The sequence below is a fragment of the Oryctolagus cuniculus genome, chromosome 6, assembly GCF_051225735.1.
Source record: "Oryctolagus cuniculus isolate XC-2025 breed Fujian yellow rabbit chromosome 6, ASM5122573v1, whole genome shotgun sequence".
Lineage (NCBI taxonomy): Eukaryota > Metazoa > Chordata > Mammalia > Lagomorpha > Leporidae > Oryctolagus > Oryctolagus cuniculus.
Genome location: NC_142872.1, coordinates 40678743 through 40704133, shown reverse-complemented (window position 1 = coordinate 40704133; position 25391 = coordinate 40678743). Strand labels below are relative to the sequence as shown.

At 40.7% G+C, this 25391-nt stretch overlaps 1 protein-coding gene across 1 annotated transcript; it reads left to right on the top strand.

The window, feature by feature from the left end:
- The first annotated feature begins 1616 nt into the window (after positions 1 to 1616).
- NMUR2 (neuromedin U receptor 2) lies at positions 1617 to 15595 on the top strand. Its single transcript, XM_008255431.5, has 4 exons — positions 1617 to 2484; positions 7488 to 7572; positions 9641 to 9766; positions 13713 to 15595. Exons 1-4 carry the CDS (start codon positions 1768 to 1770, stop codon positions 14045 to 14047), a joined length of 1263 nt encoding a protein of 420 aa, XP_008253653.2. The 5' UTR covers positions 1617 to 1767; the 3' UTR covers positions 14048 to 15595.
- The last annotated feature ends 9796 nt before the right edge of the window (positions 15596 to 25391 follow it).

Sequence of the window (25391 nt, the reverse complement as noted above, 5' to 3'; positions counted from 1 at the left end):
TTTCATCAGAAATTAATAACTCTGTTCCTTGTAATCTCAACAACAAAGCTCCTCATTCACGTGGGGCTCCTATTCTGGCTCTGGGATGTCTTTTATCTCAGCGATTACTGTTTTGTGTTCACCAGACTTTCCTGGTTTTCCATCTTCTGTGCACTTCCTGCACGTGCCAAAGCTGAGTGGATGCTTACAAGTAACTTGATCAATGAGCTCTGAGCAAAAGTGATACATGTTACTTACTGTGGGGCTAGAGCCTATAATTACCGACTTGAAACCTTCCACAGCTCCCCTTCCCCCTACTACAATGCTCATGAAAGTTCTAGAAGTGCTACTCATTAGCCATAGGTCACTAAGTGAGTATAGTCTGGAATAGACACTCCAGATATGATAAATCTGCAGTGTAGAAAATATATTTTTATCCTTTTAAGCCACTGAGATATGCCAATTACTCCTTATAGCCACATTAGCTATCTCATCTGGACCAACAGATGATTCTTGGACATCTTTAGTTTCATCATATAATTTATAAATTAAGTAGAATTAACATTCAGCAAGCATAACTTGAGGATATATAATATCCTGTAAGAGTTTACATGACCCTTAATACACTTAAATGTATGCATTCAAATCTCCTGATCCTTATTAAGTTTCAGTTATACTCCACATTTCTGAAATACATCAAGACTGTTTCTGCCTCAGGGCATTTGAACTTCCTGTTTCTTTTGCTGGGAATATACTTCCTTCATTTTTTTACATCTGAGTTTTCATCATCCAGACCTCAACCCAAAGGTACCTGCTGAGATAAAACTTTGACTATCCTTTGTAAATAATCACATATCAACTATCTGAAATTTTATCAATTCATCAGTTTGGTAGCATATTTTTAGAAATTCCCACTGTAAACAGATAAAACTCACAAGGGCTGAGAAATTTTTTTGTTTGCTCACTGATGTATCCACAAAGCCTAAAACATTGGCACAAAATGAATCCTCGAGAAGTATGTGTTAAACACAACAGAATGAATGATACAGATAAGGAAATGAGACTCTGAGAATTTGAGCAGCTTTCACAAATTTCTTTGTATATGCCTGAATCTGAAACTCACTGGTTTTTGATGCTGCCTACAGAGATTGAAATGTCAGATAGCAGGCAGGGCTGGCTGACATGTTAAGCGTCCTTTCGGCTTTGGAGTCCATTGTTGATGCAATCAGAACCCAAAAGTCGAATTGATCGTGCTTTTATCAGACAGCCTTGAATTTCCAGTGGAACAAGGTAATCTGAGAAAGTCCATTGATCTTCCGTTTTTGCTAAGCGACAAAGATCAATGGAGATTTGTAATCATCTATCCATGACCCTGCAAGTTCAATTCTTCCTTTCGCCCTGTTTGCAAAGTTGTGGGAGTGCCCACACTTGGACAATGTCACCGCCACACTCTGCTGTTTCCCCAGAGGTTGTCAATGCAGAGAAAGGCCTCCCCCTCCTTTCCTGCTCCTTGTGCACAAAGCCAGCACACCCCACTCAGCGTCCTCTCCCTGAGCAGCCTGCCACACACTCATTGGCCTGCGCCTGCCGAGGGGAGGGGCTTCTGTCTCAGGGGCTCTTCCACCGGCATCCGCGGTCTGAGCAGCCCAACCTAGAGGCTGAAGCGCTCACTCTCCCCCAGCCCTCTTCACGGAGCCTCTGCTTTGCCCAGCTCTCTCTTTTTCTGGCTCAGCTTGGGACAGCGCTTCATAGCAGGGGACACTTGGGTCTTAAACTGTGTTGTCAGTGATGGAAAGACTTGAGAATGCTACCTGGAGGCGCCAGCAGGACCTGGAAGATGCACTCAAGAAATACCTGAACAGCACGGAGGACTACCTGGCCTACCTGTGCGGGCCTCGGCGAAGCCACCTCTTCCTCCCCATGTCTGTGGTGTACGCGCTGATTTTTGTGGTGGGGGTGGTGGGCAATGTCCTGGTGTGCCTGGTGATTCTGCGGCACCAGAGCATGAAAACACCCACCAACTACTACCTCTTCAGCCTGGCCGTCTCCGATCTCCTGGTCCTGCTCCTCGGCATGCCCTTGGAAGTCTATGAGATGTGGCGCAACTACCCCTTCCTGTTCGGGCCGCTCGGTTGCTACTTCAAGACGGCACTCTTTGAGACTGTGTGCTTTGCCTCCATCCTCAGCATCACCACGGTCAGCGTGGAGCGCTACGTGGCCATCCTCCACCCACTCCGGGCCAAGCTGGAGAGCACCAGACGGCGGGCTCTCAGAATCGTGGCCGTGGTCTGGGGCTTCTCTGTCCTTTTCTCTCTGCCCAATACCAGCATCCACGGCATCAAGCTCCACTACTTCCCCAATGGCTCCTTGGTCCCCGGCTCTGCCACCTGTGAGATCATCACGCCCATGTGGATCTACAACTTCATCATCCAGGTCACTTCCTTCCTCTTCTACGTCCTCCCCATGACTGTCATCAGTGTGCTCTACTATCTCATGGGGCTCAGAGTGAGTATCCCGGCTGCTGGCTAGAGCCAGCATGCAGCCTGTTCCACTGATCCAAAGAGAATCATTTAGAACCAGGCAATCTTAGAACTAGAAATTTATCATAGAGACAAGCAGGATGAGCTCAGAGGGGGAAACAAAGCTGAAAGCTTTTTCCTCAAATGAGACAAGCAGGAATTACAACCACCTGTCACTTTCCATAGCTCACCTTTGATTCCTCTCCTCTTTGCTTGTGGCTCTCATAGTTAAGTGTTTCTGAGAATCACTTGGAAAACTTGCTAAGGATACTATTATGCACACTCTACACCCTTAGAAAAAAATTGGACTCATCTGGTCTGAGCTGTAGCCTCTTTGAAACAAGCACATCAGGCAAACTGGGGTTAGGTGGCCACACCTTGGGAAGCCCTTCTATACCCTACTGTCCTCCCTTATCTCTGTCAACTGCACCAATTGGTCTCAGGACAGCATAATCTTTCCCCATCTATACAATTGTGAAGTCAGGTCCCTCCTTGTGGTTGCTTTGACCCTTTGGTTAAAATATCAGATTAAAATAAAAACAAAAGAATATGAATTTCCTGAATGACATCAATTTGTTCCCCTGTACAGCAGGTAGAAACTGAGGGATGGGGAGGTGAATGGAGCTCTTGAAAGAGAGTAAAAGAAAATGTCAATAGAGATATTTGGGATTAAAACAAAACTATCACTCAGTTTTCAACTTAAATTGCAGGTTCCTTCCAGTACTCTCCATGATAAACTGATTTCTTTTTATTTTCTATTTTCTGAGTGTCAATTAGCTGAGAAAATATTTTGATAAGGGCAGATGTCTATATAGTTCTTCTCCTAGAATATTCTGTACTCAAATTCATAGAAATGGAAGTCTTGACTATGACAACCCACTTAAGGAGATGGCTCATGTCATAAAGTTACAAGGATGTTTAGACTCCCAAGTCCACGGGTGATATATGAAAAGCCACATAATTCTTCTGCAATGAGTTTTCCCATTTATAAAATGAAAAGGTCATAGCAGATTATCTCTACGTCTCCTTCTGGCTCCAACAATCTGTGATTCCTCAAAAAAGGGAGAAGTACTGTGAGCAGGAGCAACAGGAGTTGTAAATGGAAGAACAGAGCAGACAAACTCACAGCACACACTTCAAGATGGTTCTGGTACCATACATGACGTGACAACTAGCACACTCCCACATCAGTTCACCTCTGAGAAAGGTAATTGTCAGAAGCAGTGCCACAGAAGCAGATATTCTGAATACCTGTTGTCTCTAACAGGAATGGCAAGGTCTAAGGAAAAATAATAGATTCTAAGTGACACAGACACCTGGGCACAAGGATAAATTGAATCAGGCAGACTCGTGCCAGTCTCCTTCTGAAGGGCTTTGTCCCTGTATTCCCAGAAACATATGTCACCCCAGGCTAGTGTGTAGCCATGTCTTTAAAAGCCTCATGATTCTCACTGAGGGGGAAAACTACTTCACAACTCCAAGTATCCTAAATCCTTGGAGAAATCCCCGCCCAGAATTTGTCAATTCTACCCTGTCTAACATCTATGAGTCACTCATCTTTGGTCAGTTAGGGAGTAATTTTCAACTCTGAATAGAAATCACATTCTTCCCCTACAAACCGCAATAACTCCAAGTGTCACTGTATTTTGTTTTCAGGAACCCACAGCTAACTTATATGAGGAGCTAAGCGACAGCCAAGACAATAAGCAGCTTAGAAACCAGTCAAGTTTCCTTTATGTGTGCAATACACCTTACAACACTCTGCTCTAGGAAGACTGAGGTGCTATCCAAGCTACCAGAGGGTATCAGGAAAGGAGCTATGTGCCGAGAAAGTCACTCCTAAAATAACTTAACAATCTATAGACTGGACGTCAGCAGAAACAGGTTGTATCTGTAGGCTTCACTTCAGAGCCTCCACATTTTGCCTGAAATATTTCTATTGTTCACCACAACAATTCCTTTAGTGTCTCTACCCCTTTTACTTGTCCTTTAAGTCTTATTTCAATTGCACTTCCTCAGGGAATCTCTCCCAGGTTCCCTGACTATACCTGCCCTTAGAGCTGCTCAGGGCTCCCAGTTATTTTCTTTCACTACAACTTATAATCTATACTTGTGGATTCTTTAATTTATTTCTTGCCAATTATACTGTAAGCTCAGTGAGTGAAATCAGGAAAAATGTTTCCCTCATTTCTGGCCTTCAGCTTCCCTACCATTACAAGACCTGGAAATCTGTCTCAAAAGCCCTTTTTTAACTAAGAGATTCAAGCAATCCTAATGGTTGGTAAGTGACTGAATCTCTTGGCCAGTCTCAGGGTGTGACTGACTCAGGGACTCAATGCCTTCAGAAAGCAGCAGACCTGAGACTGATGAAATACCAGCATCAGGAGAGGAGGAGGGAAGCCACAAAAGTGCTCAAGCTAAACATTTAGGGAAGTTTCATATTTCTAGGATGGGAGTCTCCACTGAGCTGCTTTCCAGGGTTCAAACATTAGAGAGTTGGAAAAGAGATGATCCCAGGGCAAGTTCCTCTCCATCAGGGGGAAAATACTGGTGAAGTTTTGGCCTGGTCCTTCTATCTCCTGTATATAGTATTAATACATTAGTTGGTGAGAATGCATGTTCAAACTGCAGCAGAATTTAAGCATCTCAAACACGAGGTTGTGTGTGGATGTAGAGTTCTAATTGTAAAGCTATATACACAAAATCTATTACTATATATTGGTATTTTGAAACTGATTTTCAAAGTTACATACATGAAAAGCTGGTAGAAATATTTCATTCATTATTAACAAATGATCAAGATCATATATAAACATGGATTCCTGAGCCTCTCATTCACTTTAATCTTCCGTAGCTAAAGGGAGAGGGATAAGAGGCTTCTCAGCTTCCTACATAGTGACCACAATTTTTCACTCCTCTTTGCGTAGTTTTAAAATAAAAGCTTGGGTGTAGCTAAACAAATTAGCTAACAAATTGTGATTAGCTAAACAAATTGTGAAGATTCTATTCCTGTAGGTCAACTACTCTAAGTTCTTTGGAACCATGTGCCACGTAGATAAGTATTAATTTTTTCACTTTCTGCTAGTAAGCTAGTTATGTCACTATACTCTAAGGAAGATGCAAAGTAAGTAATAATTAGTACACACTCAATTTTCTTTTTAGTGCAAACTATACTTGTACAGGAAACTTGTTCATACAAGAATTGTGTTTGATATTTGACGTGAGGAAATTATTCTTAGGAGTGGAGAAATTACCACTGAGAACTACTAAACACAACCAAATAAGAGATTAATAGATCTTAAAACCCTTTTACTGTCTTGATTATAGACTGCAGCCAAGTAATGGAATAAATATCTTTTATAATAACTATGAATTTTAAAATTAGTATGAAACAATTAGCAACTTAAAGTTTGTAGTGTGATACATGGCTCTAATCTTGAACATATTTTTGCTTTTTTTCTCACTGCACCTAACTGCTTCTTTGTATCAGTACAAGCACTACTTATGAGTGAATGGTACCATCAGAAAGGGGGTATACAGAAAGAACTCAGTAATCTACATGAGTGGGTCAACAAACATAAATTAATACTTATATTTCAAAAATTGCAGTTTTTATTATATCTTTTGAGTAATCTTTGGGCAATAACAAGAGTCATAATAATAGCAATAATATAGCTACTTCTTATCATGTACCATATATGAAGATAAATTCTGTCTGCAGTTTGATATTACTGTTTTATTATTGCTGTATTACAATCTTCAGTTTTCTTCCTTCTATTCCTAAATAATTTCACAGTTAGTTCCATCTTTTTCAAGGTCTAGCTATAATGGGCCAATATCAGCAAACCTTTCATCTCACACTTTTAAAGACACAGATATATGTCAGGAGCACCAATATCTTCAGGAGTCAGATGGCCAGGTTCAATCATACAAGCAGATGCTTCAGGGCCCATATGGCACCGAGACACACCTGACTTCCCAGAACTTCAATCAAGGTACTTCAAAAGGTTCACAATAAAATGGAATTAAAATATAACTTAATCAGACACAAAAATTTTGAAATCCACATATAATTTCTTCATAATATTCTATTTCACGAACTTTTTGAAGATTTTTATTTACTTTTAAGATTTATTTACAGGGGTTGGTGCCGTGGCTCACTTGGTTAATCCTCCGCCTTCAGCGCCAGCATCCCATATGGGCGCAGGGTTCTAGTCCTGGTTGCTCCTCTTCCAGTCCAGCTCTCTGCTGTGGCCCAGGAAGGCAGTGGAGGATGGCCCAAGTGCTTGGGCCCCTGCACCCACATGGGAGACCAGGAAGAAGCACCTGGCTCCTGGCTTCTGATCGGCATAGCTCCAGCCATTGCGGCCACTTGGGGAGTGAACTAATGGAAGGAAGACCTTTCCTTTCTCTCTGTTTCTCTCTCTCACTGTCTGTAACTCTACCTGTCAAATAAATAAATAAATAAAATCTATATTTATTTTAAAAGCAGAGTGACAGAGACTGAGACCAAGAGAGAAACAGGAGAGAGAGAGGAAACAAGTGGAGAGAACGAGAGAATACAGAGAAAAATAGAGAGAAGGATTAAGTCCTTCCACCCACTGTTTCACTCCCCAAATTGCCACAACAGCCAGGTCTAGGCCAGGCCAAAGCCAACAGCCAGGACCTCCATCCTGGTCTATCCCATGGGTGGCAGGAGACTACCCATCTTCCATTGACTTCCCAGGCATGTTAGCAGGGAGCAGATTGGAAACGGAGTGGTTCCGATGTGACCTGGCACTCCCATGCGGGATGCCAGCACTGCAAGCAACAGCTTAACCCTCTTGCACCACAACACAAACCCTATCCCTGTGTGTTTGTTTACCTTTGCACAAAAGGCCAGGTGGGGTGGAGGCGGGGGTTAAGTTTCACTGCTCAGAATGGGTCAAGATCCATAATGGGTCAAGAATGCTTCCCTTTCTTACTGTCTCTTTCCACTTTCCCTTTTAGCTGAAGAAAGATAAATCCCTTGATGTAAAGGAAGTGACCGCAAATATTCAAAGACCCTCCAGAAAATCAGTCACCAAGATGCTGTGTAAGTCCAGCATTTTGTTAATGTGTGTTGGTTTTTGTTGCTGTTTTTATAAAAGCTAAGGAGTTTCCTTTGGTGCTAACAAAGTGCTGCTGGGGTCAGGTTCAAAGTGATTTCAAACTAATAAAATGGTCTGTCTGCTCTGGATTGCTCAAGCTTCAAGTTTTGCTTCATGTTTAGTACGAGCCCTCAAGAAAATATGTTGAATTTGAGGCATTGCAATACACTCTGTGTAGTGTTCAGTAAATTACATCTACCCTATGAGCATCACTTTTTTCCTCTATAAAATGAACAGGTAGCTTTTATTCTATTTGTGTTATGAATTTCCTTACAAACATGATTAAAACCATGGGCTGTCTACCTAGAATGTATATAAGTGCACATAAATGTAACATTTTCTAATCCATTTCAGGGGATCATGAACCCCCTGGTGCATACCCAAGGACTCCAGGGAATCTTCCCAATCCAAATTAAGAACATTAGTCCAAGAGGATCTCTAAGTAGTCATCACACCTGTGACCTTGTATAATGTTGCATCAAAAAGTATACTTTTGTAAAGGCTAAAAAATAACTATCATGGTACTGCTTTATGCTCTCCCAAAAGAATGTTATAAAAATATATGATCTAGCACTCATCTCTGTGATTTACTGATGAGAGAAAAGAGATGTGCAACAAACTTTCCACATTAAAACCTCAAGTTTGAAAGAAATGAAACTTCAAGGCTTATGTACACATAAAACACTCAGTATAACCATGAGAAAAAATAACACTGAAGTCACTGCAGTCTTTTTGCCTTTAACTGCCATTTTCTTGGACATTTTTGTCCCTGTTGGCACCTGACTTTTCCTATAAAGAAACCTAGTGTCTGTATTATGTGTCCCCTATTCACTTTATTCATTATCTACTCAGAAAAAGACTTGAATATTCACTCACATTAAAGTCATAATAACAAAGTGGATTATAACGTATTTGCCTTGGGAGGAGGTCTAATTTTATCAGCAACTAAATTTCTAACTGAAGGGAATTGTAGGCAGTAGTAAACAGATTAAGGACTTTCTCTTGGAATGTGGGGTGGAAGGAAGGTAAACTCAAAAGAACTTTCAAATTCTCCCGAAACCACACCATATAGGTGGACCTTGATTCTGAATGTGTTTAATGCCAAAGGAAATATATGCACTATTCGCTAAGAAACTTCAAAAGTGCATCCAAGTTCAGAGAGCTCTCAAATGAATGTGATGGATGTGCAGGTACTCATCAGAATCCCAAAGTGTCAACCCATAGCTAATCTATCCATACCCCATTTCTACCCTATCTCTTCCCCAGTCCCCACAAGATTATTCTAAGGTAAATCCCAAGAATCGTGTCACAGAAAAGCAAAGGATTTAGTATATATTTGTATTTATGGAGCTTGAATGTTCCAAAGACAAACTACAGTAGCAGCAATCTCTGCCTCTGCCGTGAGAACTGAAGATAACAAACTGGAAGGAATTCTATGCTCTGGAAATTTGCATTTCCAAATACATCCCTTTCAAATCAAAAGATACATGTAAAGCAATCTTATGCTGCTTGTTCAATTTTTCTTCACATAATTCTAAATGATCGAGTTCAGAGAAACTTCAAATTATTTCTAGAGTTACAAATGAATTCATATAAAAATGTAACAATTTGTCTTTAATCCATGACTCTAAGAAACACCAAGTACTTGAATCTAACTATTTTATTTTTTCAATCAGTTTATATGGCTCCCATGGTCTACCTGCAGCATACTTTGTTTTGACAGAAAAACATGTTCAGAACTGTGAGATATATACAGCATTTTCTAAATGTTCTAAAGGAAACTTAGATTATATAAGAAAACTTGTTCAGTCGTTTGGAAAACATATCCTAGGTCCTGTTCAATTCATTCTTATGCTTAAATACTCACTACAGAGGCTCTTTCAATATAGTTTGCCTGTAACAGTTGCAGCTTAACAAAGCAAACTGCTAGAGGGAACGGATGACAGACTCAACAATGGACATCTATCCTTGCTAAGACTGCCTTTTCCTCTCCCATTTATCATCCCCTTCCAGTTGTCTTAGTCTTAGCGTTTGCTATCTGTTGGACCCCATTCCATATTGACCGACTCTTCTTCAGCTTTGTGGAAGAATGGAATGAATCCCTGGCTGCTGTGTTCAATCTCATTCATGTGGTATCAGGTAAAGACTCAGATCCCTTGTTGAATGACAAGTATTCAGGTAATGGCAACTTCTTCATCTTGCTCACATGCCTGAGTATACCAGTTTATCATAGAGACCTGCCATATAGCGATGAAGACATTTGATGTTAATTTTTTAAAATATTGATGTTACTGTTTTCACAGAAATATAGCACATCACTCTTTGGAGGCTACTTCATAGAAAAACCTTACTCTAAGAATAATGGCTATAGTCGGAAAATGGTTATGGGATAATGCCTTTAGTTTCCCCTCCAATGGCAATACAAGTGGATCTGTTCTTAGTGAATATCATATCCCTGAAACCTTGTATTGCCTTTCACAAGAGTTAAATCCTCATGTGAGCCAACCAAAGGGTGCTCATGGAACATTAAGGTCTGCTTTTAGACTACATTAATTCTGCATGTTGAAGATACTATAGAATGTGGTGGAAACAGTGATGTAAAATCATGATGTCAGGGGACCTGGACTGGCTCCTCAGTTACACCATTAGTATTTGGAAGTATCTGAAGTCCATGGTTTCCTTCATGTTAAAGTATCTTCAAAATGGAAGTGATGCCTGCTCAGAAAAACCATAGCAGATTGTAAAGAAGCAAATGATACCAAGTGCATTAAACAAATTTTTGAGCTATAAAATTCTTTTATCTATTTTTAAAATTAAAATAAGTTGTTTAGTGGATACTGTCATTAACATGCTATAGTACAAAAACACGGTTCCACAAGAAGAAATAGTCTTCCTATAGACAATCATATGCAAAACAGTAAAAACAGGGTTCAAGCCCAAGTCATCTAACTTCAAGTTCTGTGTTCTGTACACAAAAGCATTGCGGAGGCTGGCCACCTGGGTCCTTTGTTCTCAGTCAACAGAACTGTTGGTCAGAGGTGCGGGCCATTCCATTACCCTACCTCTGCTAGTCACTGGCTGATTCTCTGGGCTCTTTATATTATCAAAGATGCAACCAGAGATAAAAGAAAAGATCAATTTATGTTAGTTAATCAGATAACATTGTATCATCTATTTTTTTCACCCTTCCTTTTGAACTCAGCAGGCCTCTGTATAGTTTAGACCTAGACATTAGTACTCTTTGGTTCAACCATTAGCTATCCAAGGCCAAACCTCAAAAATATTTATAGCTATTAGCTTATCTTTATGATTAATCACAGGAAAATGGGAAAGTTCAAAGAAACTGGAATAACCTATAAGTTCACATGAAATTGACCAGCTGACTAAGTAGCTCCAGAGGTGTCAAGGCGGCCACATTGCGGAATCAAGGATGACATTAAGGAGTTAAGGTGCCATTTGTCCTTCCCCCACACTGAAAACTAGATAATGTTTAAACCTCTTAAATCCTACAGAAAATTCCCTCAACTTGTTTTTTCAGCCTCCAAGTTGTAATATTTCCATTCACACACAATACATTTATCAACATAGTTAGAGAGTTCTGTACATTATTTGTGTATCATGCAAAAATTTTTACTTCTGCTCATTTGTGCATGCTATGCCTTCTGCCTGCAACACACTCTCCTTACTTTCTGTTTGCTATCCATTTCAAGCTCTGGCTATAGTTCAATTACCACACTAAATCTTTCATAACCATAATAGTCTTTGTGTTACTACATTATATGAGTGGATATAGCATGGTTTTCGGCATAATAGTTTCATGTTGTTCAGCTTTTAATTCTTCAATTTAGTCATAGATCTGGTCTCTGCAATACTATTTCATCAAGTACTTAGGGGAAAAATTCTAAATTCACCATCTCTCAATGTGCCTTGAAGCTCCTGGCACACAGTAAGAGTTCAATTGCAGCCGGCGCCGCGGCTCAATAGGCTAATCCTCCGCCTTGCGGCACCGGCACACGGGGTTCTAGTCCCGGTCGGGGCGCCGGATTCTGTCCCAGTTGCCCCTCTTCCAGGCCAGCTCTCTCCTGTGGCCAGGGAGTGCAGTGGAGGATGGTCCAAGTGCTTGGGCCCTGCACCCCATGGGAGACCAGGAGAAGTACCTGGCTCCTGCCATCAGATCAGCGCAGTGAGCCGGCCGTGGCGGCCATTGGAGGGTGAACCAAAGGCAAAAGGAAGACCTTTCTCTCTGTCTCTCTCTCTCATTGTCCACTCTGCCTGTCAAAAAAAAAAAAAAAAAAGAGTTCAATCCGTATTTATTTATTTTTTTTATCTTTTATTTAATGAATATAAATTTCCAAAGTACGACTCATGGGTTACAATGGCTTCCCCCCCCATACCGTCCCTCCCACCCACAACCCTCCCCTTTCCCACTCCCTCTCCCCTTCCATTCACATCAAGATTCATTTTCGATTATCTTAATATACAGAAGATCAGCTTAGTATACATTAAGTAAGTATTTCAACAGTTTGCTCCCACACAGAAACATAAAGTGAAAAATAATAGATGATTTTTTTTTAAATGATGATGAAATCAGATCAGACCTATTGTCATGTTTAATCCCAGTGAGAGTCAAGTTGGGAATTGATAATTTCTTTTTTTTTTTTTTTTTTACAGAAGATCAGTTTAGTGTACATTAAGTAAAGATTTCAATCGTTTGCACCCCCATAGAAACACAAAGTGAAATATACTGTTTGAGTACTCGTTATAGCATTAAGCCTCAGTGTACAGCACATTAAGGACAGAGATCCTACATGAGGAGTAAGTGCACAGTGACTCCTGTTGTTGACTTTACAAATTGACACTCCTGTTTATGGCATCAGTAATCTCCCTATGCACCAGTCATGAGTTTCCAAGGCTATGGAAGCCCCTTGAGTTCTCCAACTCTTATCTTGTTTAGACACGGTCATAGTCAAAGTGGAGGTTCTCTCCCCCCTTCAGAGAAAGGCACCTCCCTCTTTGAAGACCTGTTCTTTCCACTGGGATCTCACTCACAGAGATCTTTTTGCCAGAGTGTCTTGGCTTTCCATGCCTGAAATACTCTCATGGGCTTTTCAGCCAGATCCGAGTGCCTTTAGGGCTGTCAATCCGTATTTATTTCTTTGTATATCCCAACCTGCCTATTCTGTTCTTAGGCCATATGACACAATTAATGCCCTGAATGATATAAATGAGGATAACTAGAAACATGCTGACAATAGTACCTATCACTTGCATTATATTCTTAGCTCCTGTATAGATGGTATCCCAACTTTATCCTTGTAGTAATCCAGGGAAGTGGGGTAAGCTGGAATTTTCATTCCCATTTTATGGAGAAAAAATGAACTATGAAAGTTTGTCTAAGGTCCAGCACAAGCTAGGACCAAGGTAAGAACCAGGTCCTCTGATTCCTAAACTTGGGCTCATCTTGGGCCTTGGAGAAATAAAGTAACATATGATAATAAAGCAATAGTGTATTCCAAAGAGAATGGCAATAAGCAACCCAGGTGACAGAAAAAATAAAATACAATTATTCGATAAGTCAGAAAAGTCAGTAAGGGAAGGAGGCAGATAAGGAAAGAATACTGGGGAATCTTTCTTGGAGGAGGTACTTAGCATTTTAAGAAATCTCAGCAAGGGCTAAGCTTTAACTGATTCACCATTCCTCTATTACTTGTTCTTTCAAATTCTAGATTTAAGTAAAAATTCCAATGATAGGAAAATATCTCTCTTTCCTCTGATACTTAAGCATCTCTCATTACTGCTACGGGGAACATGTTCTCTCATTAATCAAGTAGGGATCAAAGGAAGTTGAAAGCATCTCAGAGAGATCCCTTGCCAGCCTAAATTTTTCCAACAATCTTTAATCTTTCTATTTGATTGCTAAGTACACAGGTGGTAGGTATGTTCAGAGCATTTTGTAATCTCAATTACTAGAGTTATATATATACGGGACAATCAGAAGGATTCCAGTTCTTTGTTCATTATTTATGATTCTCCCTATTCTACCTTTCACTGAGTTTCTTCTCAGCTTGTCATTTCTGCATTCCAGGTGTCTTCTTCTACCTGAGCTCAGCTGTCAACCCCATTATCTATAACTTACTGTCTCGCCGCTTCCAGGCAGCGTTCAGGAACGTGATCTCTCCTTCCTGCAAACGGGGGCACACCCAGCATCACTCACAGGAACCACCTACACAGCGGAACATTTTCTTGACAGAATGCCACCTTGTGGATCTGACTGAAGATGCAGGTCCCCAGTCACCCCCCTGTAACACTCACCTCTCCAGCAGCCCTCTGCACTCTACAGGAATCATAAGAGGAGCTGTTAAAAGTGCCACCTTTAGGAGGCCTGAACTTTTTGAGTTTACAGAGAGGCAGATCCTATAATCTATGCCTTCTTTTTATGACCTTAAGGAGGTAAAATGGCTCTAAAAACCTATGTACCCATTTCTACTTTTTTTAAAGCAAACTACAAACTCAGACTTAGATCGGGGCCCCCAAATCCAGAATCTTCTTATTTTAAATTAAACTATTTTTCTGCTATCCTAACCTCTGCATGCCGCCTCACTAGTTCATGAAGAGAACATGACTAGCAAAGCATGGCACCAATATTTGGAGTGATTTCCATTACTGGGGATGGTTTTCCTCAATTACCTACCCTCTGAGTTAGGCTGTCACTCCCACAACCAAGGGCCATGGAGCTGGACTAAGATGGGCATGCTGGTACTATTCAACTCTGTATGCTTGGAGGAACCCCCATCACTGTTGATCCACAGCAATCTATTTATCCTACTGTCTCATCTACTCCCATTACAATCCGATGCCTTAGAGTCCTGAAGTCTTTTACATTAACTTCCCTGATGACATGGGAATGCTCCTTCGAACTGATATGCCCTACACCCCAGCCCCACCCACTCCAGCCCCCAAGTCATTATAAGTTATTCCTCATCAGCGAGCCGGCGCCGTGGCTCAATAGGCTAATCCTCCACCTTGCGGCGCCGGCACACCGGGTTCTAGTCCCGGTTGGGGCGCCGGATTCTGTCCCGGTTGCCCCTCTTCCAGGCCAGCTCTCTGCTATGGCCAGGGAGTGCAGTGGAGGATGGTCCAGGTGCTTGGGCCCTGCACCCCATGGGAGACCAGGAAAAGCACCTGGTTCCTGGCTCCTGCCATCGGATCAGCGCGGTGCGCCGGCTGCAGCGGCGGCCATTGGAGGGTGATCCAACGGCAAAGGAAGACCTTTCTCTCTCTGTCTCTCTCTCTCACTGTCCACTCTGCCTGTCAAAAAAAAAAAAAAAAGTTATTCCTCATCAGGAATAATGTCAGATATGAATTCAACTTAGGAAAGAATGGGAAGAGAGAGGAGGGTGTGGTAGCAGGTCAAAAGAGATATAAACTGTAACAAAAAGTAATTTTCATAATGTGGTCTATTTGTGGCCCACTATCTTGGAACAAAGATAAGTAGCATGCAATGACTGGTCTTAAACCCATCACTTTTGCCTAACCAAGCTCCTATTACCTAGACAATGATTTTCACACGTATTACGTGGGCAAAGTCTCCTTCTCACACTCACCTTCCATTACACCATCACAAGTAATGCACATTCGGGTCTAACTGGATGACTTGAACTTAGGAAAATGTGTCCCACAGTATTCCTTGGTTGTACATAGTATGCCTCTTCATCACTGACTTCCAGCCATTTCTACCCTACCCATCCTTCAGTGCTCCTCTCAAGGTTTTACCTCCAAGAAGCTGTTATCTCTTTCAAGTGGTTCTTAACTCTTTGCTTTGCATTATACTGATTTGTATTCTTGCTTTACCAAAATGTATATTTGTCAAAAGCATGAAGTATCTTGCATTCATGTTTTTCTATTGTTGAAACCCTGGCAATATGTGTGTCACAATGGTAGAAGTTCAATAAATATGTCATGGATTAAGTTGGCTTCACAGTCTAATGTACGGACCAGACAACAGTTCTAAATAGAACCATGCTCAGAGCCAAAATACTAAATCACATTTCAGACAGGGATATTTGAACTTCAATTGTCCATTTAATCAGTTGTTCTAATAATGCCATGCCTGCTGTGTATGTGGTAGAAGAAGCCCCCTCTGGGTCTCAGGGACAGCTGATGCTGAAGCAGGCAAGTTCTAACATTTAGTTGCACCATACCCTTAAATTGAATGAATGACCCCATTGATCAAAGACAATATTGGTCTCTGACATCATCATTTACCAACTTAATAGTCATATTCAAAATGAATTGACATTAAAAAGAAGTAAAAACAAAATTCCTTGCAAATTACAATCTAACTTTAATTAACCTCTTATGACAGTTCATGCTGTTAAAGCAGAATTCTCTCTTCACTTGAGGATTAAACTGAAAAGACATAACAAAACCCCAGAATGAAAGACAAATGAGTTTGCTTCTTTCATTTAAAAGGAGACATTCTTAAATGAGAATCTAGCAGAGTCACTGTACATAACTTCAGTTCCTAAGGACCAGCACTGGAAGTGCTCCTGGAGCTGGTCAACGGATGGACAAAGAAGCAATGCTAAACCTGAAGATAACAAGTTGGTTACTTGATAAACTTAGTCTCTTTTTATTTGTTCCTCATTTAACTTTTTCTCTTACAACTAGCATTAAAAATTATCATTTACTCATTAATTCTTTTGTTCACAAAATCTTCACTTAGTGTCCATTTGAAAATATGCATCAGGCCAAGTTATGAATTTCCTAGCCTGGAAAGTTTACATCTAGTAGAAGAGATGACTATCCTAGAAACCCCTACCAAATAAATTATTTAAATCTAATTGGTATGTGTGTTACAAAACACAAATAGGAGCATTATAATGCAATGTAAAAAGGAATTCCAGCTAGTCAGAAGACAAAAATATTTAATTTAGTCATATGTCAAGGCTTAGTTTGGCTTTTTAAAAACACAGTAAGTTTAAAAAGGGGGAAAAAGTGCTCACTGCGCTGTGCTTATATACAAACATACACATACACAAACATGAAGCACGTATCTTGAAATAAAAATGGAATCAAGCAAGTATTAGAGTTAGCTTATACACAAAATAAGTAGAACAAAGGGATAAATTTAAACTAAATTGGTCAATGCTACTTATGGTTGATGTCAGGACCTTTTACATGAATTCCTTGTGATCTCTGAATTTTGGAATAATAAGAGAAGAGTCCAGTTTCTATTATTCATCAAATATTGGTAATTTAACTCTTCTGAAATCAGAAAGTGACTTATGGGCTCTCCAGTAATCTACATACTTAGTGAACTCCCAAGCAGTGACATTCAGAATGTTGCTTCTCAAATTAGTTTCTCTATCACAAAGAAATAACATATATTCTTAATCTGAGACTTGTGAACAAATGTCAGGAGGTTCAAGAATTCCCTTTAGTTGTATTCAAAATTCTTAGTGTGTGCTTTTCTCCTGCCTTGGCAAGATTTGTTGCTTTGATTAGCTCCTCAAAGTAGTCTGGGACTCACAATATTATAACTATTGTAAAGTGCTCTTAAGTATCACATTAAATCTTTTTCTTAATGGATGAGTTTTAATTGAATCAAGGCATTACAGGATAATTAAAAAGTATCATTATTCCAACATAAGATTCCAGTATTTGTATCATCTATTCAGGGGCATGCCGGTGCTTATTCAAAAAGTTATTGCTTATGCAAAAAATTATTGCTAAATATTTAGAAAATTTGGAGCCTGTTGTCAAATGACTGATAACTTAAAATCAGTCACAGCAGAAATATTTATACCACTGAAACTGGCAACACTGAAAATCAAAGCTTTTTTCTCCTCCAGAGAGCCAGCTTATCAACGCACTGCTGGCTATTAATAAGTTGGCATTCTTCCATATTTCTGTGAAATACGTGATTTGTTTTTAGAACAAATGCTCGATAACACTGTTATAATTATAGACCACTTAAAGTTGTGGTTAACTCCTTGTCACAGTCAATAGACTAGATTTTTGACCCAGAGGTACCAGATGAAATAGGGTAAAGAATGCTAATTATGACATGAAAGCCTCATCAGCATTTTATAATTAATCTAGAGTGGAAGTATTATTCTTGGATGGTGTCCATTAATATTAGTACAGAAAATAGCAACACATCTACTTGTTATCTTCCCTTTACATCTGTTTTCAGATTTCCCACAGGACTCACTGTAAAGTATGCAAATTTTCCACAGCCTCCTCTACTTAGCAGGAGGCTGCTTCTTTTTTTCCATGTGGAAATGCACTATAAAGCCCTAAGAAGGATGCTTGAAGTTACACCAGCTTATGCAAACTAAGCCAAGCAAACAACTGGGTTGTTTCATCCAGCCTGTTTGCTCTTTTTCTGCCCCCATCCCTTTTAAAACATTAAAACATTAAAAATTACACATTAATACTGAATTTCGGGAACATTTTCCAAGTAATGCCAATGTTTGGAAGTTTTAACTAATCAAAATTTAGCCTAGAAACTGAGGCACATACCTAAGCCATCCTATTGCCAGTGAAATAAATAAATAAGTAAACAAACACACACATATCAGGAAAAATGTATCCTATAAAGTCAGTTAACTATAATGGCAGGCCAAGCTGGTTAAGCAAAAAGACTAAGAAAATCAATTTATTCTTCTCAAAGATATGAAATATTTATATGCTAAGAAACTCATGTTAATGCATAAATAAGAATGATTTGTGAAAAAATGCATTTTGAAAGTGGATCTTAGCAAGGTTTAGATAAAGCATGCTTATTTGAATATTGTCCTAACAGAAGGAATATCTAATGATAGTTCATACTTCCCTTGGTATATGTTGAAAATGTTAGTATAGATCCTGATGTTATTATAAATCTTTTAATAGAAACAAAGCATTTAAGTTCATGATGTCCAAAGACAATATTAGCTCACTGAGTCTTCACAGATTTATTGAGAGACAAGTACTGTCATCATCTTCCCTATATAACTGAGAGAGTAAGGCTTAGCCTCACTTTACACATAAGAGAATCAGACAAGCAGCCACAGATCCTGAAACACGTGACAGTCCGTATTTGTACCTCATTCACACTTCTGCAGCTTACTTGGGCGAGTTCCCAGGCTAGGGCACTAACAAGAGCTCACTGACCTCCTGGAGTATGTACATCTCACAGAAAGCAACTCGCTCGGTCATTGCAACTAGGGAGTCCAGAAGTATACTCACTCCCTAGGAGGCCATAGTTCCAGCAATACTGAGATTTATAACAGTATCAGAAGGGTACTTCAGAAGGGTCTTGAAGAATCAGGACCAAGGCCAGTGCTGTGGCATAGAAGGCACTGTGGTATAGCAGGTAAAGCCGCTGCCTGCAGTGCCAGCATTCCATGTGGGTGCCAGTTCGAGCCGAGGATACTCCATTTCTGATCCAGCTCTCTTGGGTGATGACCGAAGTCCTTTGGTCCCTGCACCTGTGTGGGAGACCTGGAAGAGGCTCCTGGCTCCTGTCTTTGGCTTGGCCCAGCACTGGCCTTTGCGGCCATTTGGGGAGTGAGCCAGCAAATTAAAGACTTTTCTTTCTCTCTCTGCCTCTCTGTAACTCTGCCTTTCAAATAAATAAAAAAATCTTAGGAGATGTACAGTTCGGCACATGCTCAATTGGACTTACCCCTAATGGTAAAGTTAGAAATGTGCCAGGGGATTCCAATTCAATCCCATCAAGGTGGTATGTACCAATACCATCTCACTAGTCAAAGTGATCAGTTTCGGTTCAAAATTGATCATAATGATAGGATTAAGAGTCAAAGGGATCACATAAACAAGTCTAGTGTCTGCTAATACTAACTGATAGAATTAAAAAGGAGAGAACAATCCAACATGGGAAGCGGGATACACAGCAGACTCATAGAATGGCAGATGTCTTAAACAGCACTCTGGTCTCAGAATCTGCCCTTCAGGCATGGGGATCTGGCTAAAAAGCCCATGAGAGCACTTCAGGCATGGAAAGCCAAGACACTGTGGCCAAAAAAAAAAAAAAAAAAAAAAACAACAACAAAAAACACAAAAACCTAAATGAAAGATCTCTGAGATCCCAGTGGAAAGAATGGGCCATCAGAGAAGGAGTTCTCTGATGGGAGGAGAGAACTTCCACTTTGACTAAGGCCTTGTCTAAATAAGATCAGAGTTGGCAAACTCAAGAGGCTTTCATAACCTTGGCAGCTCCTGACAGGAGCCTTGGGTGATTACTGACATAAATAAGAGTGTCAATTGTGAAATCAACAATGGGAGTCACTGTGCACCTACTCCCCATGTAGGATCTCTGTCCTTAATGTGTTGTATTATGTGAATTAATGGCATAACTATTACTCAAACAGTACTTTATACTTTGTGTTTCTGTGTGGGTGCAAACAGTAGAAATCTTTACTTAGTATATACTAAATTGGTTTTCTGTATATAAAGATAATTGAAAATGAATCTTGACGAAGAATGGGATGGGAGAGGGAGTGGGAAATGGGACGGTTGCAGGTGAGAGGGTGGTTATGGGGAGGAAAGCTGCTATAATCCAAAAGTTGTACTTTAGAAATTTATATTTATTAAATAACAGTTAAAAATAAATAAATAAATAAATCTAAAAAAACTTAAAAAAAGAACTAGGACCAAGGACAATTATTTAGTAAGTAGCAGAGCTGGAGTTTGAATCCAGAACTCTCTGCAAAGATAATATATTATAATAATAATAGATAATATAATAATAAAAATAATGCTACACTGACTCCACATGGGGGCTTTTAGCTCACTGACATTGCTCACAACACCTGTCAATTGAATCCCATCTGTAAACACACCTCCTCATGGGTTCCCCACTCAGTTATTAACAGGGATCAGGGAGCAAGCAGTACACACAAGACAAGGACACCAAAACTAGATGCCTGGATTCAAATCCTGGCTATGTCAATAATGAACTGTAAGTTTTTGGCCAGGTTACCTAATTTTTCTGTGGAGAATTTCCATGCATGCCTATAAGATGGAGGAAATGACAATGCCTTTATCATGGTCTTTATATGCATTTCAAATAAATTATTATATTATTTGTACTGTTCTTAGGACAGTACCTGGGACTTGAGAAGTGCTATAAAAAGTGTTTCTAGAAAAATGATACATAAGAATGAGTATTTAGTGAGGCTGGCACTGTAGCGCAGTGATGCCAGCACCCCAGTCTGAATACTGGCTGTTTCACTTCTCATCCAGATCCCTGCTAATGTACCTGGGAAAACAGGGGAAGGTGGCCCATGTGGCAGACCAAGATAGAATTCCATGCTCCTGGCTTCAGCCTGAGCCAGCCTAGACCAACTGGGTCAGAAGATAGCCCAAATATTGGGGCCCTTGCCATCCATGTGGGAGACCTGGATAAAGCTCTTGGCTCCTGGCTTTGGCCTGCCCCAGTGCTGGTGTTGCAGCCATATGAGGATGGAAGATCTCTCTCTCTCCCTCCCTCTCTCTCTCTCTCTCTCTAACTCTGACTTTCAAAACAAATAAATCTTAAAAAAAAAAAAATGGGCACCTACTGTCTCATGAAGTTTTTTTTAAAATTAACAGATATATAAAAATTGTACCTATTTATGGGGCACCAAATGATGTTTCAATACATGTACATTTTGCATAATCTTCAACTCTGAGTAAAGCTCTCTATCTCTTCAAATATTTATCAGCTCTTTAAACTGAAAATATTTAAAATCCTCGATGTTAGCTTTTTTTAAAAAATGCAGCACATTATTTTATCTATTAACTGCATTTCATTTGCTTTACAGTTTTGAGAGAATGTTACTCTTTTTGACAGAATTCTCCACATCAGGAACTTTGTAAGGGTTTTTTTTTTTTTCTTTTCTTTTTTTTTTTTTTGGTAGTCATTTCCACCAGATCAATGAGCTATCCAGGATTCCATAACCAATTACTAACATTTCATTCATAATGAAGGCAAGAATATGTATTAAAGATTGCTTCTGTGTTACATGAAAGATTAATCAATATTACGATAGGGCAGTCAGCAAAACAACAAGGAGCCAGGTCGCAAAGGCAGCTGAGCATATTAATTGCTTTTGAATGCATTGGCCTGTTTTCATCTGGAGAATTAAGTGCCTGAAATTTGGCTCTCAGAACCAGAGACATAGGGCTAAGGATACAATTCATATATATGATCATTCTTGTGAGATACCAAGTTCACAGAATAACACAGAGGCAAATGAATACACCTTGAAAATCAGGCCAAATATAAACCACCTGTGAACACTGAGCTACATCTAAAAACATAGAAAATAAAAAGTCCTTATCCTCAATCTGCTGAATCTCCGGGTATTCAGGTTCACAGCAAAAAGGAAGTTTTATGTATTCATTCATGAGCTATGTTAACTCTGGTCCTGATTGAATGGAGACACGTGGGCTGTTCTGAACTACTTGACTTATGAAATGGACAGAAGTGTAGAAAATGGAGACTTCAAGACCATCTAGCTTAACAGTCCTTTTACATATAAATAATACTTATTGATACTTTTCTAGCTTCTGTAATAAAAGCCTTAAATTTAACATCCAATTTAACCTTCCCAGCAACCGTAGAAGCAGGTATTGTTATAATCCCCATCCAAAAGAAGAAAAACACATGGAAAGGGAGAAGCAGTCTATTTGAGCTCACACAGTAAGTACTGAAGACGAGGCTAACGGGATCCAAGTCTAGACCTCCAGACCCCAGCTACAAACACACAGCTAAGCACAACCAGAGGACGTGGCTGGCCCAGAACAAAACAGCAAGTGACAAGGATGACTTGAGAACTTGCTCCTCCTGGCTCAAGTCCGCAGCTTCCTTCCCTTCCCTCACTTCCTCGGAAGGAAGGAAGATACCTGCACATTATGTAACTTAGAAAATGGAGCACCATCTAAAAACAGCATTATTGCTCTTTAGCGTATAGATTTCATCTTCATACCCCACCAAAGAGAACTGCATCCACAGACTTATCTTTCTCATTTTCAAAGGAGGCTGTTAGAGACGCAAAGGTAAAAAGGAAGAGACAACAAAGGGGCCCCTCCTGGAATGTGGAATGTTTTCTTAACACAGCTGGGAAAACAGCCTGAGCTAGAAAGCAAGTGTGATAATAAGAGACATAAAGAATTTCAGTGATTAGTGGGAAGAAAAGCAGGCTCCGATGCCAAGGCCACGCAGGTGGCCAGGTGGCGGGAGTTCTGGGTGACCCAGCCCCAGGGGCATGACGAAGACACAACAGCTCTCACCACTACCACCATCCCCAAGGTTGAACTTTATCTCTGTCCTGTAAAATTCAGAACCAAATGGGAGAAATGGGAGATAAGAAGGCAGGGTGAGCTCACCACACAAGAAACACTTTTCCTAAAGCAGCTTCTACAAACTTTCCAATGGGTGGAAAACCCCAGGTCCTTTCCTATCACTGGGTTTTTCCTGCTGCAGGAGCCTCCCCCAGCTGCTTTCCTGGGAGCTTTCCCTCTGTTCTTTCAATCCCTCCGCTCTTTTCAATGAAATTCTTTTGCTACAAGTTGCCTTTGCCTTTTGTTCATGCTTTGTGGCAGTTAGAGCAAGTTCCCCTGGTTCACTTCAGCCATAACATGTTGGTGTACCGGCTGTTAATCAAATCCCTCCACTATCAACTCTAACAATTTGATTAGCTTTAAAATTAGTTTATATTCCCTACATACCTCCCGATTATTTACAGCAAAAAGGATACAGTTTTAAAATATGCCTAGGTAACAGTGAAATGGTTTAGGTTTACACTTACACTAAAAAATGCAATCTAAAAATCACACTTGAAAGTTCTGAGAATCTAGTTGTGATCCATCTCCCGTAATTTTTACTCACTGTAGTTCTCTTTTCACCATGATGTAAATTTCAAAAATTGCACTTGAATTTGTTAACAATGGCAAGGAAAACTTTATTCAACATGATTTGAATAGAAGAGAAAGGCTGAACTCAAATGTAACCAGGCCAAGTGAAGATTTATAGCCAACAGGGTAGAGGGGAAGAGAAACAGGTCCTGGTGGAGAGAAAAGCTTGGTTAGAAAAAAGATGAGTGGCCGGCGCCGTGGCTCACTAGGCTAATCCTCCACCTAGCGGCGCCGGCACACCGGGTTCTAGTCCCGGCCGGGGCGCCGGATTCTGTCCCGGTTGCCCCTCTTCCAGGCCAGATCTCTGCTGTGGCCAGGGAGTGCAGTGGAGGATGGTCCAGGTGCTTGGGCCCTGCACCCCATGGGAGACCAGGAAAAGCACCTGGCTCCTGGCTCCTGCCATCGGATCAGCGCGGTGCGCCGGCCGCAGCACGCCGGCCGCGGCGGCCATTGGAGGGTGAACCAACGGCAAAGGAAGACCTTTCTCTCTGTCTCTCTCTCTCACTGTCCACTCTGCCTGTCAAAAAAAGAAAAGAAAAGAAAAAAGATGAGTGGAAAGGAACTAGCTGTGTATCAAGGTGGGGAGATTCTCTACAAACCAACTTGGCAGGAATTTTTTTCTACACTCTACTCAGTAGGTCAGAGATGGGGAGCAAGAAGGCACCTTGCCAAAAAGGGCTCAAAAAAGTCTAACTAAAGTTTGGTCAAGGACAATCTCCTTGTCCATGATGAATCTAGGAGTTGATGGTGCCCATAGGAGGAAGCTGCAGCCAACAGAAAGATGTCCAGGGGCCGGCATTGTGGCACTTGACTATGCCAGCATATCAGAGTCCCAGATGTTCTGCTTCCAATCCAGCTTCCTGCTAATGCACTTCCTGCAAATGGGGTCTAGTGGACTTCGTGCTAATGCACTCAGAGACAGCAGATGACGCCCAAGTAGCTGAGCCCCTACCACCCGTGTGGGAGACCTGGATAGAGTTCCTAGCTGGTGTTGCAGCCATTTGAGAATGAACCACTGAATTTAAGTTCTCTCTAGATAGATAGATAGATAGATAGATAGATAGATAGATAGAACGAACCCTCTCTCTTGTGTGTGTGTGTGTGTTGCTCTGCCTTGCAAATAAATAATTCTTTAATAAAAATTGTATTGCAAAAGAAAAACATCCCATGTGTTGACAAGTACCAGTCCCTGAGGAAAGATGATTAGAAATGTGCTTTAACTGAAACTCTCTTCTTCACTCTCAATTCTCTCCCCTTAACGGTTTTCATGACCACCTTTTCTATTATTATAAATCTCCTCTGGACTTACATTAGCCAGGGGTTTCCACAGAAACAGAATTATTGAACAAGAACCAGTAAAATGGTTAGATGGCTAGGGATACAGATTAGGTTAGATTTAGATCAATAATTATAATGAATGGCTCACAAGGCTGTAGGCTGGGAACTCCCAAAATATTTAGTTGGCAAGTTAAAGCCCCAGGAGAGCCAGTCCGAGCCTGAAGGTCTGAGAATCAGGTGAGCTGATGATACAAGTTCTAGTCCAAGGGCAGGAGGAGGTCAGAGTTTCAGCTCAAACAGGAAGGAGAAATTCCTCCTTCTCAACTTTTTTGTCCTAGTCAGCTCTTCAGCTGATTGAATGAGGCCACTCCCAACAGCAAGGCGATTGAATTTCAGGATCTGGAGAAAATGGCAGTATAGCAGCGGGAGGTTCCAAGTCGTGCGAGGAAAAATGGATAATCAGTTACCAGAGGGGATATAAGCCAATGGCAGAAACACGAGAAGTTGGTGCAGAGTGGCTCAGGAGTCCACCAGAGACTGCTCAGGTCCACACTGGGAGAGCCTAGAAGAGGGAGAG

Excerpts from the sequence above, each read along its gene's own strand:
- NMUR2 (XM_008255431.5), top strand. The coding sequence starts at position 1,768 with ATGGAAAGACTTGAGAATGCTACCTGGAGGCGCCAGCAGGACCTGGAA. Across the intron at positions 7,573-9,640 it reads ATCAGTCACCAAGATGCTGT|TTGTCTTAGTCTTAGCGTTT; the intron begins GTAAGTCCAGCA and ends ATCCCCTTCCAG. Across the intron at positions 9,767-13,712 it reads TCTCATTCATGTGGTATCAG|GTGTCTTCTTCTACCTGAGC; the intron begins GTAAAGACTCAG and ends TCTGCATTCCAG.